The 21,499-nt window shown below is 37.7% G+C and overlaps 1 protein-coding gene across 5 annotated transcripts in view; it reads right to left on the bottom strand.

Moving 5' to 3' along the window:
* The window catches only part of ENTHD1 (ENTH domain containing 1), a 165,418-nt gene that overhangs the window by 39,602 nt on the left and 104,317 nt on the right, over positions 1-21,499 (bottom strand). For all 5 annotated transcript variants that reach the window (XM_031656283.1, XM_031656282.1, XM_031656281.1 and 2 more), the window contains one exon: positions 3,624-4,013. In XM_031656283.1, coding sequence (XP_031512143.1) covers positions 3,624-4,013 — 390 coding nt within the window. The remainder of the gene's footprint in view (positions 1-3,623; positions 4,014-21,499) is intronic.

The following is a 21,499-nucleotide window of genomic DNA, read 5'->3' as shown; positions in this document are numbered from 1 at the left end:
TTACATCAATGTCAGACTGCTTGACACTGTTTCACAAGACTGAGTCTCTCTGTTTCTTTTTCTTTAATCTTTTTCTTTCCATTTTTCAGATCAGATTATTTCTATTGATCTATTTTCAAATTCATTTGCTCTTTCTTTCATTTTTAATCTTCTGCTAAGCCCTTCCAGTAAAATTTTCATTTCAAGTATTTATCTTTCAGCTCCAGAACTTTCATTTAATTCCTTTTTACAGTTATTTGCCTGCTGAGATGCCCCTTTCTATTCATTCATTGTGAGTACTTTAAGTTCTTAAATGGATTTATAATAGCTGCTTTTAGAATTTGTCTGCTAATTGCAACACCTGGGTCATCTAAGGGTCAGTTTCTACTGACTCTTAATATCTTCATTATGACTCATACTTTCCGATTTCTTCAAATGCCTAGTGAATTTTAAAATTTTACACTGGACATCTGGATGATACATTGCAAAGTGTCTGGATTCTGTGATACTCCTCTAAAGAGCACTGATTTTTGTTCTGGTTGGAAGATAACTTGCCTGGCCTCTTCAGACTGTCAGCCCTCCAGTAAGCAGAAGCTGAAGTCTCATCTCAGTTCTTTTGGCTTCCAGTAGGATTTTCTTTTCTGGTCAGTCTCACTGGGGTCCCCCTATATGTATAGTTTAGTGGTCAATCAAGAATCTGGGAAGAGTTTATACACAAATAATGAGGTTTGCCCCTTCTGAGTCTCCTTCTCTTTTAGGTTTTCATTCATAACTTTCCAGCTTCCCTACCAGAACTGAACTCTCTTCTGACACTCCAGGCTATGAGGACTGAAGAATACCCTCAGAATCTTAATTTCAGCTACTGTATTTTTCAGTTCTACAATTTTCATTTGATTTTTTTTTTTTTTTTTGACACAGGATCTCATTCTGTCACCCAGGCTAAAGTGCAGTGGCATGATAATGGCTCACTGCAGCCTTAACCTCCTGGGCTCAAGTGATCCTCCTGCCTCAGCCTCCAGGGTAGCTAGGACTACAGGCACATGCCACCACATCTGACTAATATATATATATTTTTTGTAGAGATGGGGTCTCTCTATGTTGCCCAGGCTTATCTTGAACTCCTAGCCTCAAAGCAATCTCCCTGCCTTAGCTTTCCAAAGTGCTGGGATTAGAGGCATGAGTCACTGTACCCAGTCCATTTGATTTTTAAAATAGATACTAGTATTCTGATGAAATTCTTCATCTTTCCTGTCTTCTTGATCATATTAATATTAATCATAATTTTAAAGTACCTATCTTATACATTCAGAATCTAGATTACTGTGGATCTGTTTCTGTTGTCTACTTTTCTCCTATATTTCTGGCCGGTTTTTCATTTCCTAGTATGCTTGGTAACTTTGGGTTGAAAGCCAAAATTTTTAATGAAAAATTTTAAGAGCTCTCAAGAAAGGATTGAATTGTCTCTGGAAGGCAGATGGAATACAAGTCAATCACTTTGCTCTAGGTGAAATAGGTTTTATTAATAGTATTTGTGAGGGCTACTCAACTTCTCGTTCATCCTCATACTCTAGGGTGTAGCCTATCGGGGTCCCAGTGGAAAGCCTGGAGTGTTTCCCATGACTCCTACCATTTGCTGTATCCTGAACTCTGACATTTGTTTCCTTGTATCACAAGATCATCAGAATCTCTGCATAGTTCACTGGCCTTTTAGAAGCCGCTTCCCATTTAGTTTCTTGGCATCTCATCCTGAATGCAGGTAGCTTAGCAGTAGGCAAATGTTTCAGTAAGAAATGACAGAAAGATTTTTAGGATTTCTTCTCTGTGATTCCCTCCCTCTGGAATATGGGCCCTTCAAGTCCCTGACACCTTGAAAGCCCAAACTCCTACCATGTCTCCCAAGCTCAGTGAGACTGTGGAAAGCCTACGCCTCTGATTTTTCTTCAGCTTCTATTATCTCGCTCTGAGAACTGGCAAATGACTCAAGGTGGGGAAACTAAGGTGAATGAGGGACTCATAATTTCCTTCCCCCGGCGTCTTAACCTATTATGTATTTTCTACTTGGTTGTTTGATGATGACTTCAAACCAACTTTTAATAATTTCCTAGATTTAATAAGTATTTTTGGTAGTAGAATTAGACCAATACTATCTATTATAAGCAGACAAAAAAATTCTCCTTGTTAACCAGTTTTAGAGGAACTTCTTGCTAAATTTTAAGTGTACTTGGTACACTCAAAACAACCAAAAAGTATTTTCAATGATCTTCTTGTGGTATTCATGAAATAAATGAACCAAACGTATCCACTTCCCAGGGACAGCCAGGCACATAAGCCATCAGAGCCATCATAACCAGTACTAACTGGTTTCCACATCAGCAGTCTCAGAAGAAAAGTTAATTGGTTGACAAAACTGAGAATCAGTTTTACTACCTTTAGGCTATTCAATATCAAAAAATTCTCGAAAGAGCACCAAGGAAAATCTTTTATTACTCATTGACCTTACTAATACCAATATAAATTTATTTAACTTCAACATGGTGGCTTCCATTGTTTATATTTATATGTACTTTTGATCTGGGTTTGAGTCTGTTTAAAAGATTCGCATTAAAATCTTTGTATTGGCCAGACACAGTGGATCATGCCTGTGACTCCAGAGCTTTGGGAGGCTGAGGCAGGAGGATCACTTGAGGCCAGGAGTTCAAGACCAACCTGGGCAACATAGCAAGACCCCCACCTCCACACACAAAAAAATAAAATTAGTCAGGTGTGGTGGCATGCACCTGTAGTCCTAGCTACTTGGAAGGCTGAGGGGCAGAAGGATTGCTTGAGCCCAGGAGTTCGAAGCTTCAGTGAGCCATGATTGCATTGATTGCAACAGAATAAGACGCTGTCCCTAATAAAAATAAATAAATTTTAATTTATATTTATATGAGTTGGTTAGCACTATTATATGTAAAAACCAATAACACTACTACTTAGTCTTTGAAAAATTCATAAACAAAAAATTATTATTTTACTAGTAAACTTTAAAGTAGAAAGCATATTTATTTAATGGAGGATGTAGTAACTGACAGCCAATAACCTGAAATCTCAACTGGCTTTATCCTTTATTACCCAGTCTAAACAATATTGCAATCTTCTTAATGTTTTTTATATCTTTATAATATAAAAATGTATAATATATACTATAAAAAGGACAAGATCCCCCGCCCCTTTTGTGCAATCAGTACACAGCCCTTTTTAAAAGGGCACACATACATCCGTGTGTATGTGGGGGTGTGTGTATATACCAATATACATAATAAACAATTCTTTTTCATATAATCTCTTAATAAGTAACCTACATGTCTAACAGAAAGCACTTACTTCATGCTAGTTCCTTCTAATTTGGTCTGTACCAAAATTGCTCAGAACTTATGGTAATATATTCAATGAAGGACTCAGAACCCACAGTGATGAATTATCTATTGGCCCTTTAATAAAAGGGGTACTTTCCCAACTAAAAAGTATGTGTATGGTATGTACATTTTAGTATCACTGATGAAGACTGAAAGGAGGGAACCAAAAAAGGAGACAGAAAGCAGAGAAAAGTAAAATAATGCTTCAAAAGAGGTTTTTTGTTTTGTTTTTGTTTTTGGTAGACTCACCCCATGTGGTTGTCTTGAGGATTTTATCATCCATCTGAATGCTGGATTGTGGTGGTTTCTGGTAGGCCTTGTTGATTACAGTCTCCTTTGCTGGGTCAAATATTTTGAATGAGGGAGAGAGATAGAGTGTTTCTACAGAGGCCTGGTTATGGAAAGTAGAATCTGACTTTGATATCCTTAAGTTGGGGCTGATAAACTCCTCTTTACTTGACGACCAACATGCTGGTAAAATTGTCAATGTTTTAAGATCTTCTGCAGCTGATTGCTTTTCTAAAGGTGTTTCCAAGAGGTTTTCTGTTACAGTATTTGTAAGGGTACCATCTGATCTCTTGTCCAAACTCACATCTGTCTGCCCAGATGGACTATTTTCTGAGACAGTAGGCACAGCATCTATAAAATAACAAATAAGAACTATAATCAAAAAATAAAACTGAAAATACTCTATTTCAAATCTGTTGCAATTTTAATAAATAGGATTTCTTAATGTCATAACAGAATTCTTTCCTATTTAGCCCTTCTGCTTTCTTACTATGCTTCTATATTCTGCCTATTTAAAGTACACCCAAGCTATAATTGACGCCTTAGTCATTTTGGTAGCTGCCTTCTCCCTCTCTCCTCAGTGAAGCACAAAGCAAGGAAAGCTTCAAATAACTTGTCTTTAAATATTTCTCCCTTCACCCACTTATCTGTCGCTGAAACCACCATATTTTTAGTACTTTCCAACTTTCATCTTTTTTACAAGATAAACTAGGGAAAATATGCCACATCATACTGGTCTATCCTTACAGAACCCTCAGCTACCAAAAAAAAAAAAAAAGCTTTCTCCCCCAAAATGAAGAATGTATTCTTCCACACAGTTTCTATATACAAGGCACATTAAAGAAACTCAATGCTTTAGGTAGAAGCTTAAGTTTAATAAATGCTTTGTCTATATGGAAGAAAGGAAACAATCTTTCAGAGATGTTCTGACAATTAGTAAAATGTAACTTCCACTGGGTTGGAGATCTTTGTCCATTCTAGTGGTTAATATCACCGAAGTACCTAGAATAGTCCCTAGAATATAACAGACAATATTTATTACAAATAGGAGACAACGAAGGAATTCTAAGAAACTGAAACTTCAGGTGGGCCTGATCTAGGAATGTCTATTGAATCAATGCGTCATAGACCTGGTCCAAGTTTCTAGATGCAAATTGCTAGGAACACTCTCAGCGCCAGGGCTTGCTCTGCAACAGCTCCATCTGAACGGGGATATGAAAAGAAAGACCATTATTTTTATGAAGTTGTGTTCATGAAATGAGAAGCGTAATGAGATAGAAGAGGGCCAAAGGAAGAGGTTATCTTCTGAAGCTCCCAAAAGGGACAGAGAAATTGTGTGATTCACTATCGAGTGATTATACATCACGATGTATGTCATAAAATACTTCAGAATGCACATTTATATGCTATCCTCATCACTTTTGGGCTCTGCGTTATTAAAGAAAAGAAACTTTCCTTTGTCTCTAAAAACCTTCCTTTTCATTTTGATCTGCAGTTGGAGGTTAGCCTTAGCAAAAAAGCTGCTGGTATGTACCACAGAATTAGACAGTTCAAGAAATTTATATTGCTATCTTCACCAGAAATTCCATTTTTCCTCCATCCTCTCATCTTTTAAAATTCAATTCAAGTATCACTTTCTCTTTAAAGCTTGCTCTGACCCTCTTCTTTCCTCACCCTATCCTATTATTGCCTATCTTCACATGTCCTGTTTGAAGCTCTGTGAGTAATTATAACAGTTCATACCTCATTTATTACAAGTCTTGTCCCCTACCTGACAAAAGTCTCCTTGAGGAGACCTTACAAGGAGTCATCTTCGTGTCCCAGCACCTAACAGTGCCATTCCCAGAGGACAGGTTCAATGAATGCTCACTGGGTACAAGGGAAACTGAAGCACAAAGATGAAAGAAAAGTAACGCCTTCATTTTTCTAAACTGAATATAGTTTAACTGCTTAATAATGATGAAAGGAAATAGGTAGATGAAAAGAACCTCTCCTAAAATATTCCTAATTTGCATATGACTGAAATATATTTAGATGATTGAAAGTCTGTTAAAAATACTAATATAAGCCAAGCGCAGTGCCTGTAGTCCCAGCTACTGGGAGGCTGAGGTGGGAAAATCACTTGAGCCCAGGAGTTCGAGATCAGCCTGGGCAACATTGTGAGACCCCATTTCTATGAAAAAAAAACCCCAACAAACCCAAACTAATATATTCCTAGTAGAATACTAGATTACTAGATTTATGGTATTTCAAAGGGACTTTGCATACCACCACATTTATATCAAAGCATTCATTAAAAGTGAATTTTAGTTAAATATTTTTCCACTGACTTTCATTTTACATCTGAGAAAAACAGGACAAAAATGTTTTGCTCTATATGTAACAAGAACATCTTAAAATTTAGCAATATTAAACTAGGACATTTCAGAATGACTAGATCTTTCTGATGAAAATATTCACAGCACTTAATCTAAATCTCAAAATTGGGATGCATAAAGTTGTCTGTATGGCTGCCATTTTAAGGTTTAGAAAAAAGTTTAAAATGAAACAAATGAACAAATCCTTAAAATTCAATGAAGCAAACCAGACAGAAGTCATTCCATTTCTATCCACCCCCTTTCCCAATAGCTGAGGAAGAACAGGCTGCAATCTTTTGGTTGCTTGGTCTTTTGCTAAAGTTGCTAACTTTTTAAATGAATCAAATACTCTGACCTAGAAGAAGCCAAATGAAAAATAATGATTTGAAATGCATAGTACATTATTTCAAAGAGAAAAATGTTTACTTACACAGAAAGCTAAAGAGTCTTGAAGATTCTAGAAAGCAAGTTGTACCAGGTTTCTCTTCCATCAGCCGTTGTCCACCTCTGCTGTCTATGCAATGCGTCAAATTATTCCTCTCCAATTCAATTACTACTTTATAGTTTATATTTGAAAATCCTTCAAAAACTGCCTCTTGTGTCAGTGAGAAAGTACAAATTCCTTGGGTTTCAAAGGCCCTCCATTGCTTGCTTTCTATTGCTACTCAACAGGAAACAAACCCTCAGTCAGGCCATTCTCCCTGTCACTCCATATGCCATGAGCATTTAGGTCCATTTAGCTTCATTCTCCATGTTAACACAGGGCTCTTGACCATTACCACTGATTCCCCACCCTGCACTCCAACACTGGAATACCCTTCTCTTCTCTGCCTATTTAAATCCTTTTAAACCCTACTATTCCTTAAATACTACTTCTAGAAGCTATTTCCAATCATGCCTACCACTCTATCTTAATCCTTCCCTTCTCTGAGGTCATATTTCTATAAACTCATTTTTCACTTAATTATATGCTATTTAGTGCCTATCATGTATCATATTAAGTTCCTGTATTTTGACTTTATAACCTGCATCATGCTTTTGCATATAGGAGGTGTCAAATGTTTGTTAAATTTAGCTATGTCTTAATTTATAAATTATTTAATATGAACTTTATATGTTGATTTTGTGTATAACAATGTATACTGTATTTGAAGCCTAAAAATAGGAATGGTCCACCAAGAAATAATTGTTAGTACCCACTATTTACACTGGACTGTATTAGACGCAGGACGTATGCATAAGTGGAAGTCACAATTCCTATTGTCAATGAACGAACGTCAATGAACAATGAATTCCTATTGTCAATGAACAAAGTATGGATTATATATATATAGATAGAGACAGATACACATACAAACTTGTGTAAATGTACACATATACACACAGGTATATGTATGATAAACACATAAAAATAACCAATAATATAAGTTACCAGTTCAATTTCACAGTGTCTAAAAAATTGTAGCTTTCCAATAAATGAATGAACAGGAATATACTTGCTCAACAGCAATATGAACATGTTTTAGTTTGGATACCCCAAAAGGCAGACTTGGATGCAAGTAATTTGGCCGGTGATTTGAAGAAGCACAAATGAGGGACCGGGAAAGTTAAAACAAAGAAGGGACAAAAGTCAATAAAGAGTATATTAACAAGCAAGTTACTGTTGTGGGAAAATGAGGGCCACTCCTGTTGGGTTGCCTCAGAACTGTTCTCCCAGGGATGAGAAGGTGGAATATTTTTTCAATAATTCTTACTATCACTGGTTGAGGGTTGACTCTGGGCATTAAATCCCTGCAACTTCCAGGCTGCCCTGCACTTAGGATGAACAAGTCTAAGGGCTCTGGAGAAAGCTCCTGGGTAGAGAAGAAGAGAGATGCAGGTACTTTCAGCGTAAATGGGAACTGGTCACCAAGGCTGCAGCAGTACTCAGAGGAAGGTCAAGAGAGTATGGGGTGGGGCATCAATAGTACCAGCTACAAGATATAATCACTCTCCCCTACTTTCTCAAAACCCACTGAAATGACAGAAGTGGAATAAAAAGGCATCAACCAGAGGGGAAATAGAACAGAAGAGAAGAGAGGACAACAAAAGATAAGAAATGTCAACAAATTTTGTGAAAAGGAGAAGTTTGTGGAGGATTAGAAGCAGCAAAACCTAAATGCCTGTAGAGGGGAAAGCCAATCTGATGGAAATCAGTTCTCACAACATAACTCCAGAAAGTTTTAGAAACTGGGGACTGGGTATCTTAGAGGTCTGAGAACTTTGTAGCTTTGTTTTGGGGAAAGCATCTTCATTCAAAGATAGTTGTATCTTGTTAGGTAGAAAAAGAGGGTTGTTTTTGTTGCTTGGAAATTTAAATGTGTAGAATGCGTATGATGCTGAGTAGGCAATGGATGGGCTGTGCAGCTACTGAGCTGCTGTGTCAGCTTCATACGCACACCCTTCTATACTCTTGCTTTGTGATACTGGAGCTGGGACACCACATACCACGTTCATACTTTGCCAGTTAGCTTTTTGTTAGGTGCTGTCAACAAGAGGTGCTAGAGATAGATGGGAAGGTTAGAGTATGAAGAGAGGACTTGCTCCTTCCTGTTTGTCCCCCGCTCCTGACTACAACACCCTTGCAACGCTTCTCCACTCCATCAGTGGGGAAGATGGAAAGAATGCGTTCTTGCCAGTTTGCGCTTTTCCAACACTTGTAGAAGCAGCCTTATCATACTCTCTTAATATTAGCACCCGCCAACCAGCACCCCCTCCTAAAAGGCCTGGGTTACCACCCCATAGAGCCCCTTCTCCAAGCTTCTAAATTTGAATAACTCCTCCAGCGTTAGGGCGGGTAACTTATCCCTGCAGTTGCTACCTTCATGATATCCTGGTACAGGCTGAGTGTCCCTTATTGGAATTGCTTGGGACCAGAAGTGTTTTAGATTTTGGACTTTTTCAGACTTTGGAATATCTGCATTATACTACCAGCTGACCATACCTAATCTGAAAATTCAAAATCTGAAATGCTCCAACTAGCATTTCTTTGAGCATGACGTTTGAGCATTATGTAGTGCTAAAAAAAATTTTGGATTTTGGATTTTCCGATTAGATGTGCTTAACCTATACTCTTTTTTTGCCCTTTCTGTTTTTAATACTTAATATTTTTGTATTAAATTCTCTCTATTGTATCATATTTTTGTGATAATGGCAGAGTAGTTCCAAGTGGACCAATTCTCCTGTAAATAACAGCCAGAAAATTAAAAAATATACAGAAACCAATAACCTGAAGGCATAGGAGGGGGACCAAAAGTAGGCAGAAACTAGAGAGGGAGAAGAGTTAGAAGACAGAGAACGCTGGGGAAGTTTGCTGTTTTTCCAACTTGCTACCCTGAATCCAGCCAGCTCTACAGTGATTGGCTAAAAGTGGGCTAAAACCATAGTCTTAACTGGCTTGTAAGAACCAGAAAACAAGATTTGGAGCTACCATAGCACTGGAAAGGGGAGAAATCTGGTAAAAACAAAACAAAACAAAACTACAGAGAAAACCATACCTGCTATCATTATAGTCAAACTGCTGATAATCAAACATAAAAATGAAAATCTTGAAAATACCCAAAGAAAGATGACCCATTCTATATAAGGGAAGAATGAGATCAATGATGACTGACTTCTCATCAGAAATAACAGAGGCTAGAAGATAGCAGAATGACATCATTTTTTTAATGCTTAAAAAAAAACACAAAACTGTCAATGCAGAATTCTATATCCAGCAACAATATTCTTTAAAATTGAAGGCAAAAATCAAAACATTGTAAGATAAAAACTAAGAGAATGAATTGCCAGTAAAAAAAACTTTATAACAAGAATTGCTAATGGAATTACTTCGGGTTGAAGATAAAGTATACCAAATGGAAAGTTGGATCTTTGGGAAGAAATAAAGAGTTCTAAAAATGGAAAATATATAGGTGAATGTAAAAGACTGTTTTTACTCTTATTTTTTTAAATAAAATATATGTAACTCTTTTAAAAAAAGTAACAATTTGTGTGGAGTGTTATAACGAATGTAAATATAATTTAAATGACTATAGCAGCAGTCCCCAAGCTTTTTGGCACCAGGGACTGCTTTTGTGGAAGATAATTTTTCCACAGAACAGGGTGTGGGGGGGATGGTTTGGGGATGAAACTGTTTTACCTCAGATCATGTGGCATTAGATTCTCATGAGGAGTGTGCAACCTAGAGCCCTCGCTTTACAGTTCACAATAGGGTGCTCCTATGAGAATCTAATGCCGCTGCTGATCTGACAGGAGGCAGAGCTCAGGCGGCAATGCTAGCTCACTTGCTTCTCACCTTCTGCTGTGCGGCCCAGTTCCTAACAGGTTACAGACTGCTACCAGTCCATGGGCTGGGGCTGGGGACCCCTGGACTATAGCATAAATGATGAGATGGTAAATAGACCTATATGGTTGCAATATTCTTATATTTTATATGCAATGGTGACACAATATTAACTCTAAATAGACTGTGAATACCTAAAGGTATATAATTTATTCCCTTGGTATAACTACCAAGGCTGATAGGTAAAGTGGAATTCTAAAAATTATTGACTTAGCTCAAAAGAAGGAAGGTAGGTAGGAACAGAGGCACGAAACACCAATGAAACAAGGAGAAAGTAATAGAAAAATAGTAGTTGTAAAGCCAACCATTTCAATAACCACAGTAAATGCAATTAACAGGCACAAATTTTCAGACTGGATAAAAAAGATCTAATTATATACTGTATACAAGAGACACCCTATAAAAACAACATTGCAAATGGGTTGAAAGTAAATGCTTTATAAAGATATACCATGGAATGATAAGTTTAAGAAAGCTGAGTGGCTCTATTAATATTAGATAAAATACACTTTAAGACCAGGGGTATTCGTAGAGATAAAAAGGCATATTTCATAATGACAAAAGGGCCAATCATCTGGCAGATACAAACATAAATGTATATATGCCTTAGAACAGTGCTCTAAAATACATGAAGCAAAATCTGACGGAATTAAAGAACTAGCTAGGCGCAGTGGCTCATGCCTGTAATCCCAGCATTTTGGGAGGCCAAAGCAGGTGGATCGCTTGAGCCCAGGAATTTGAGAATAGCTTGGGCAACATAGTAAGACCTCGCCTCAAAAACAAAACAACAACAACAACAACAACAACAACAAAACACCTCGAGAATTAAAGAAAGAACTAGCTAAATCCAACTAAGTCATATTTAGAGAGTTTAACACCCTTCACTCAGTGATGGATAAAACAAGTAGACAAAGTATCAGCGGGATCTAGAAGACTTAACATCAACTACCTCGACCTAATAGACATTTATAAAGCTCCTATGGCAGAAAACACATTTTCTTTGCAAGTGTGCAAGTACCCATGGTCTATTCACTGAGATGGTCCATGTGCTGGACTAAGTCTCAATAAGCTTTAAAAGCCCAAAGCCTTCTATTAGGTTCTCTGGACACAATGGAATTGAATGTAGAAATAACAATGTACTTAGCAGAAACTCCTAAATATTTGGAAATTTAGAAAACATACTTCAAATACTCATGGGTCAAAGAAGAAATTTATACATTTTAAGCATGTACAGTTTATTGAATGGTAATCATACCTCAGTAAAGCTGCTAACCTCATAGCTGGTGTATTTTTTGGTCTCCTGACCAGATTCTGACATATATAATGCTTTAGGAAAATTATTGCTGTATCTTTAATTGAAATTCTCTGGGGTTGGGAGATAATAGAAATAAGAAAACTAGGAGACCAGTGAAATAATTCAGATTTGTAAGGTTAATTTAATACCAAAATAAATACTAAGCAACTACAAATTCAGGCATTGTGTTAGGTTTAGAGGTATAAAGATATGTGAGAGATTCAAACAAGTGATGTCTGAACCAAGCTGAAAGCATGAGGAAAAAGTCAAGCAAGAGAAGAAGGACACAAAGATGTCCAAGTAAAGGGAATAATTTCAGCAAAGAAATGAAGGCTGTACACAATGTGCTGTGTGGTAGTGGCCGGGCAGGTACAAAGCATTCAGCATTACGAGCGCACAGTGCACACAGAGAGCAGAGGAGCTCAATCTGGAGACATAGATGGAACCAGGGCTGGCAGACGTTTTGACAGACAGGATTGATGAGAAAGAATGAAATTGAAATCTTAAGACAATTTCTTTGAAACTCATTCCTCTTCAGATGCCTCCAACGAACTTTGCTGGCTCTCCTCCTATCTGTCTAAGCAATCTTCTCAACATTCTTCCTGGCCCTGTTTCCTGTGAAATGTAAACACTGTCTGTCCTTGACTTTCCTCTTCTGCCTCTACAATCTCCCAGGGTGATGTCATTTATTATTATACTTACACTAGATCTAGACGGTCACCTGTGGACAAGTAATTCACACATTTTAATCCTGAACCCTGACCTCTGCTGATTTTTAGCCCTAAATATCTACCTATTTATCTGTTCAGGGAAGTCGTATCATCCTCCAGCCTCCTCATCCTTGGGTGTTTGCTTCACCTCTGTTAATATGACCAGCAGCTTCCCAGTCACTCAGGTTATTTTGGAACTATGGTTGTTACCACAGCCTCTAAGAGGTCTCTCCAGCTTGCCCCTCAGGCCACTCTACACAGCCCAGTCAGAGTGACCTTTCTAAAACGAAAATCAGATGTTATTTCTCCCCAACACTTCTTCAAATTATTTAACATGGGTTACAAGGCTCTGCATAGATTAGTCCCTATTTACCTCTCTTGCCTCATCTTGTGCTACTATTCTAAAGCTGTAGGATCCAGCTATACTTCTTTCAGTCTTCAAATTCTATGCTCCCCCTCAGCACTAAGCCTTCACCTGTGCTGATCTTTTTGCCTGAAATGTTCCTTGTCTCTTTATATCAAACTGATTTTCAGCTTCCAGATTCATGTCCCTTAAAAAAACATGTGTTTCCATGCCTCTGTGTTTTTGCTCATGCTGTTCCCTCAGCCTAGAATATCCTCTTCCTCACCCTTCTTTTCCATCAAAAATGGTTTCATTCTTCAAGGCCTCAGGCAAACACTACCTCCTTAGTGAAATCTTCTATCCTTCATGTTAAAATGAATCTATTTTCTCTGCTATTACATAGTACAATGTGAATACTCACATTTTCCATTGATTTCATTATTTCAAATATTCATTCATTTGTCAAATGTTTATTAAGTACAAGGATGTCTTAGACACTATTATAAGCTCTGGAAATACAGGGGTAAACAAAGTTATTATTTATAACTTCTTATATGTTTATAGAGCCGTCACCTATAGGGTACTGCAAACCCCTCAGGTCACAGATCCTATTCAACTTGTTCAACCCACAGGCAACTAGCAGAGTATACCTGTAGTCACTTGATAAGTGTGTGTTCAATGAATCATAAGCTGGATGATTTGGTCATTGGTCATTAAAAGAGACTCAACTATAGAGAAAGGAGAGGTCTTTACTTAGTCCCTTTGATCCTAGAGATCAAGTGACTTGCTCAGGATCACACCATGATTAAAGAGCAGAACTAGAACTAGAATCCCAGATTCCCAAATCCCAAATCAATGTTATTTACTAGGGGAATAAAAGAAGGAATAGAGAAGTATGGGAGAACCAGCTGCACCAGGTTTTTTCTTTACTAACAATTCTAACAGCTTGATGTGTACGTGTTCATAACCGTAAAGCGACTCGATTTCCCCTTGGGCTCACTCCATTTGTCCCTGGTGCTGCTCCTGGAGGTGCAGGACCATGGGAATGGGAATGGAGCTGAGTCAGCACACAGATGGCCTGTGTATCTGTGCTGCTTGCCTTCTCCCAGAAAGACAGCTTTGGGTAGATGCTTTCTTGAATATATATAATGCAGCATTTGTGGAAACTTTTCTGAAGTCCACAAGAACTTGAGGAGATTTGATGGAGAACTGCAATGAATACTGTCTTTTTTTTTTTTTCTTTTTAAGGGGTTGGGGGCAGGGTCTCATTCTGTTACCCAGGCTGGAGTGCAGTGGTGCGATCATGGCTTACTGCAGCCTGGCCAGGTTCCCACCTCAGCCTCCCAAGTAGCTGAGGACCACAGGCACATGCCACCACATCTGTTTAATTTTTTTTTAATTAGTTGTAGAGACGAGGTCTTGATATGTTGCCCAGGTAGTCTTGAACTCCTGGGCTCAAGTGATCTACCCGCCTCAGCCTTCAAAAGTGCTGGGATTACCGGCATGAGCCACCACACCCAGCTGAATACTGTCTTTGTATGTTTGAACACAAACATGTAAATGTATACTCTGTAAACACTAAACCAATTGTTTCATGAGGACTTTCCAACATTTGCTGGGAGAGAATTTCTCTGAATTTCACTGAAAAGACAGAAGAGTACAGGTGAATTAATGTGGTTGGCTTGCTTTATCTGTCTTCTCATTTTCTTTCCATTTGAACCTGAATGTCAAAGAGCTTTGTTCTCGAGGATCTATCCAGCTGACTCCTAGACAGGAAGCCCAATATTGAATTATGAGACTATACCCAGTATTCTTTATCATACAGCGCTTTTATACCTGCCAATATACCTGACTGATGTAAAATGGGACTTTGACACATGAGTCTCATTAAAGCTGGCTTGATTATTCTTGACAGTTATCTTTTAGGTATCGTTTAGTTTATTCCCTACGTAAGACTCAGGCTGCAAATTTAAATGCAGACTATCATGAAAATGACTGAAGTAGGAAAAAACAACGAAACACCTCCATGCTTTGAGCCGAAGGACACAAGAGAATAGCTAAGCTGTTAAAGTAACTAAGAATACTTTTGCCAGTTTGCAGATGATGATGAAATCTGTTGAAAGAGAACTTCAGATTTGCTTCTGAGTTAAGAGATTTTGTGTGCAGATAGGAACATTCCACCCTGCTACCTCTTTTTCATTTTGCAATAATCCCATTGCATTGTTTCAGGTGTTACAATCAGTGTATATTATTTTGTATTCATTATTGTGAATCTAGTAGTGGGGTTATATTCCAACAGAGTTATTGCTATGATCTTGCCCTTGTTCTGATACATAGTATCCAATTACAGCTACAAAGCAGAGAGCTGGCAAGCAGGACAAAAGATGGATGCCAAAATATGTCTTTCTGTAGTTTAAAAATGTGTAACTGAAGGAGCTTCTATTTTAGTAATTAAGTCAACAGATGAAATAGGACCTGAAGGTAATAATAAGGCCATTTTGCTAAGAGGCCACAGTTATAAATTATTAATATAGAGGACTGATTTAAATTGTTATTAAATTTATTGGTTTAAAAGACAAGCCACTAAGTTAAAATGAATATTGAATGTGCAACTTAAATAACATGCTCGACATGAAAATTTTAATATATTTTTCTTACAGTACATGCATAAAACCTAAATAATCATAAGAAGTTAGAATAGCTATAATCTCCCTATGATTGTGTGTATGTGTGTGTACACAGTTGTAGGTCCTGAGAATTTTATATATCATTACATATAATTGTAGTGTATATTATACTCAAATATTAAGAAAACATAGTTTTAAAACACAGCCATGAAATATGGCAAGCATCATTTACTACCACTTCAATATAAACTTGAAATAATGGCTTAATTTCTCATGGACAAATACAGATCTGGACATATGTAAAGGTGCTTTTTTTCATGTAACTTGCTTCTTCTATAAAGGTGCTTTTTAAAAAAATTAAGTGGTCAGCTAAAGACTTTCATGCCATTAAAATGGATTATAATGAATGGATTATAAAACAGGTAGAGGGTGCTCATTATTACATTTTAAACCATAGTTAAGGTTCCTCCAATTACAAAAACCATAATTTCCCTCAATAGATTATAGTTATAAAAATGAAAGCTGAAAATGTCTTTGTGAAGGTGGCGATCTTTATGTATTGCGACGTTTCCTGTGTTTCTGCTAGCGAGAGTTTCAACGGAGCCTGGTCTCTGGCATGTGGATAGTCTCCCTGCTCTATAAAGCATGCCAGGCTGAACAAGATGAGCAGGTGCCTGAGGGCACAAGAGTATGTGGCCATTAGGCCAACCCTTAAAATGACAATAAAACCCTACAGGTGATTATAGAAGAGTAAAAATTTAAGCTAAATTGGGTCAGAGGTTTAATTCTGACATGAATTAAATATATGAGATGCTTGAAAAGGTGCCTGGCACACAGCAAACTCTATTTAGTCATGGTTATTGGTATCATGAAACAGTCTGAAGAAGTGGGATTACAGGGAGTTCCTGCCATGGCCCTGACTGGAAGTGGATGTGAATGTCAACAAACCAGGTGCTCTCCCTTCCCCATAGATACTCCTGTATTTATGATCTGCAAGCACGATGCATTCTCTTGAACCTGCTAATTCTCGGAAGGCGGGTATTGAGATCAAGAGAACTGGTATACTATGTAAATATGACAGTGATATGAAGAACTACAACTCTCAGACATATTCCCTATTAGATATATGGACCACTAATACACTTTTAAACTTCGACACAGAGTAAAAAATCACGTCTGTCTGCAACACTGAAACAAGCCTTTAAATATCACTTAGATCATAAATTCAGATAAAGTATTATTTCTTGTGAAACATAAATGTTCTGTTATTCAAAATAAGCAAAACAGACACCTATTAAAACTTTAAACATTACAGTGTACCAGAGAACATGCCCCTTTTGAAACACCTTACTGAATACCTAAGATGGCAAATACCATTTCTCTTCTTCTAGACAGAGGCAGTTGTATGGTCCTTGTTCTTAAAGTTCTTTGCTTATATTTTTATAATATGACTTATAGGACTATACGATAATTTATCTACTAATGTTTCTGTTACTCTTTTTATTCCCATGCCTTCCACATATCTTCATTCATGCAACAAATATTTTTGAGGACAGATCATGTACTACAAACGTGCCCAAGAATACAAAAGCCAGAATAATTAGGCCAGTGAAGCCTTTAAACCTTAAAATTATTAAGCACAGAAGATAAAGTAACTACAGATACACTTAATGTGGTTAGAGAAATAAAGTATTTCTGAAAGATGTGCAAAGTGTAAGAGATTATAAAAGCAGGCCAGGTGTGGTGGCTTATGCCTGTAATCCTAACACTTTGGGAGGCTGAGGCAGGTGGATCATGAGGTCAGGAGTTCGAGACCAGCCTGGTCAACATGGTGAAACCCCGTCTCTACCAAAAATACAAAAATTGGCCAGGCATGGTGGCGCATGCCTGTAATCCCAGCTACTCAGGAAGCTGAGGCAGGAGAATTGCTTGAACTCAGGAGGCAGAGGTTGCAGTGAGCCAAGATCATGCCACTGCACTCCAGCCTGGGCGACAGAGCAAGACTCTGTCTCAAAAAGCAACCAAAACCAAAACCAAAAAAACAAAACCAAGCAGATTTAACAAAGATCCAAATAGAACTTCTAAAAATGAAAAATAACAACTGAAATTTTAAAATAAATTGGTGAACCGAGCTGGGAGAATTCACTACCACCAGACCTGTCTTACAAGAAATGCTAAAGAGAGTTATTTAGTTTGAAAGAAAAAAGACAGTCACATGAAAGAAAAAAGAAAAAAAGAAACTGGAAGGTATAAAACCTACTGGTAAAATTAAGTAATGGACAAGCCAGAATACTCTAATGCTGTAACTGTGTTGTGAAATCCACTTCTAACTCTAGTATGAATCCCCAAAGACAAATCTATCAAAGACAATAATAGCTATTGCCACCTGCTAAGAGATGGGTAATATAAAATATGTAAACTGACACAAACAAAAGTCAAAATGTGGAGGGGATAAAGTTAAAGCGTAGAAGGTTTTTTTTTTTTTTTTTTTTTCATTTTTTCTTTGTTTCTATTATTTTCTTTGTGATCTAAAATAAGTTGTCATCTCTTTAAAATAACTTGTTATATCTATAAGAGGGGTTTTTTTTTTGGTAAGCCTAGTGGTATAGATTCACTTAAAATGAAAAGCAATTAATTAATACATACTACCAGAGGAAGTATGGTTCCTTAACCACAAAGGAAGATAGAAAGAAGTTACAAAAGAACCAGAAAGCAAGCAACAAAATAGAAGTAATAAGTCCTTACTTAACAATGATAATACTGTGGGGACTGTGTGTGGTGGCTCATGCCTGTAACTCCAGGACTTTGGGAGGCCAAGGCAGGTGGATCACTTGAGTTCAGGAGTTTGAGACCAGCCTGGCCAACATAGTGAAACCTTCTCTCTACTAAAAATGCAAAAAAGATTAGCTGGGTGTCACGGCATGCACCTGTAGTCCCAGCTACCCAGGAGGCCGAGGCAGGAGAATCACTTGAACCTGGGAGGCAGAGGCTGCAGAGAGCCAGGATCGTACCACTGCACTCCAGCCTGGGTGAAAGAGCAAGACTTGGCTCAAAAAACAACAACAACACAACAACAACAACAAACTGTGTACTCAATTCTCCAATTAAAAGGCACAGAGTAGCTGAATGGATAAAGAGATAAACCCAACTATATGTTGCCTACAGGAAACCTACTTCACCTGTAAAGACACACATAGACCAAAAGTGCAGGGGTATAAAAAGATATTCCATGTAACTGGAAACCAAAAAAGAGTAGGAAATGGACTAAATGCTCCAATTAAAAGACACAGACTGGCAAACTGGATAAAGAGTCAAGACCCATCAGTCTGCTGTATTCAGGAGACCCATCTCACATGCAGAGACATACATAGGCTCAAAATAAAGGGATGGAGGAAGATTTACCAAGCAAATGGAGAACAAAAAAAAAGCAGGGGTTGCAATACTAGTCTCTGATAAAACAGACTTTAAACCATCAAAGATCAAAAGAGACAAAGAAGGCCATTACATAATGGTAAAGGGATCAATTCAACAGGAAGAGCTAACTATCCTAAATATATATGCACCCAATACAGGAGCACCCAGATTCATAAAGCAAGTCTTTAGAGACTTACAAAGAGACTTCGACTCCCATACAATAATAATGGGAGACTTCAACACTCCACTGTCAATATTAGACGGATCAACGAGACAGAAAGTTAACAAGGATATCCAGGAATTGAACTCATCTCTGCAGCAAGCAGACCTAATAGACATCTATAGAACTCTCCACCCCAAATCAACAGAATATACATTCTTCTCAGCACCACATCGCACTTATTCCAAAATTGACCACATAATTGGAAGTAAAGCATTCCTCAGCAAATGTACAAGAACAGAAATTATAACAAACTGTCTCTCAGACCACAGTGCAATCAAACTAGAACTCAGGACTAAGAAACTCAATCAAAACCGCTCAACTACATGGAAACTGAACAACCTGCTCCTGAATGACTACTGGGTATATAACAAAATGAAGGCAGAAATAAAGATGTTCTTTGAAACCAATGAGAACAAAGATACAACATACCAGAATCTCTGGGACACATTTAAAGCAGTGTGTAGAGGGAAATTTATAGCACTAAATGCCCACAAGAGAAAGCAGGAAAGATCTAAAATTGACACTCTAACATCACAATTAAAAGAACTAGAGAAGGAAGAGCAAACACATTCAAAAGCTAGCAGAAGGCAAGAAATAACTAAGATCAGAGCAGAACTGAAGGAGATAGAGACACAAAAAACCCTCCAAAAAATCAATGAATCCAGGAGTTGGTTTTTTGAAAAGATCAACAAAATTGACAGACCACTAGCAAGACTAATAAAGAAGAAAAGAGAGAAGAATCAAATAGACGCAATAAAAAATGATAAAGGGGATATCACCACCGACCCCACAGAAATACAAACTACCATCAGAGAATACTATAAACACCTCTACGCAAATAAACTAGAAAATCTAGAAGAAATGGATAATTTCCTGGACACTTACACTCTTCCAAGACTAAACCAGGAAGAAGTTGAATCCCTGAATAGACCAATAACAGGCTCTGAAATTGAGGCAATAATTAATAGCCTACCAACCAAAAAAAGTCCAGGACCAGATGGATTCACAGCCGAATTCTACCAGAGGTACAAGGAGAAGCTGGTACCATTCCTTCTGAAACCATTCCAATCAACAGAAAAAGAGGGAATCCTCCCTAACTCATTTTATGAGGCCAACATCATCCTGATACCAAAGCCTGGCAGAGACACAACAAAAAAAGAGAATTTTAGACCAATATCCCTGATGAACATCGATGCGAAAATCCTCAATAAAATACTGGCAAACTGGATTCAGCAGCACATCAAAAAGCTTATCCACCATGATCAAGTGGGCTTCATCCCTGGGATGCAAGGCTGGTTCGACATATGCAAATCAATAAACATAATCCAGCATATAAACAGAACCAAAGACAAAAACCACATGATTATCTCAATAGATGCAGAAAAGGCCTTTGACAAAATTCAACAGCCCTTCATGCTAAAAACTCTCAATAAATTTGGTATTGATGGAACGTATCTCAAAATGATAAGAGCTATTTATGACAAACCCACAGCCAATATCATACTGAATGGGCAAAAACTGGAAGCACTCCCTTTGAAAACTGGCACAAGACAGGGATGCCCTCTCTCAACACTCCTATTCAACATAGTGTCGGAAGTTCTGGCCAGGGCAATCAGGCAAGAGAAAGAAATAAAGGGTATTCAGTTAGGAGAAGAAGAAGTCAAATTGTCCCTCTTTGCAGATGACATGATTGTATATTTAGAAAACCCCATTGTCTCAGCCCAAAATCTCCTTAAGCTGATAAGCAACTTCAGCAAAGTCTCAGGATACAAAATTAATGTGCAAAAATCACAAGCATTCGTATACACCAGTAACAGACAAACAGAGAGCCAAATCATGAATGAACTTCCATTCACAATTGCTTCAAAGAGAATAAAATACCTAGGAATCCAACTTACAAGGGATGTAAAGGACCTCTTCAAGGAGAACTACAAACCACTGCTCAGTGAAATAAAAGAGGACACAAACAAATGGAAGAACATACCATGCTCATGGATAAGAAGAATCAATATTGTGAAAATGGCCATACTGCCCAAGGTTATTTATAGATTCAATGCCATCCCCATCAAGCTACCAATGAGTTTCTTCACAGAATTGGAAAAAACTGCTTTAAAGTTCATATGGAACCAAAAAAGAGCCCGCATCTCCAAGACAATCCTAAGTCAAAAGAACAAAGCTGGAGGCATCACGCTACCTGACTTCAAACTATACTACAAGGCTACAGTAACCAAAACGGCATGGTACTAGTACCAAAACAGAGATATAGACCAATGGAACAGAACAGAGTCCTCAGAAATAATACCACACATCTACAGCCATCTGATCTTTGACAAACCTGAGAGAAACAAGAAATGGGGAAAAGATTCCCTATTTAATAAATGGTGCTGGGAAAATTGGCTATCCATAAGTAGAAAGCTGAAACTGGATCCTTTCCTTACTCCTTATATGAAAATTAATTCAAGATGGATTAGAGACTTAAATGTTAGAC

Source organism: Papio anubis, chromosome 16 (assembly GCF_008728515.1).
Source record: "Papio anubis isolate 15944 chromosome 16, Panubis1.0, whole genome shotgun sequence".
NCBI lineage: Eukaryota > Metazoa > Chordata > Mammalia > Primates > Cercopithecidae > Papio > Papio anubis.
The sequence above is the reverse complement of the archived record's forward strand: the minus strand, read 5'-3'. Positions and strand labels throughout refer to the sequence as shown.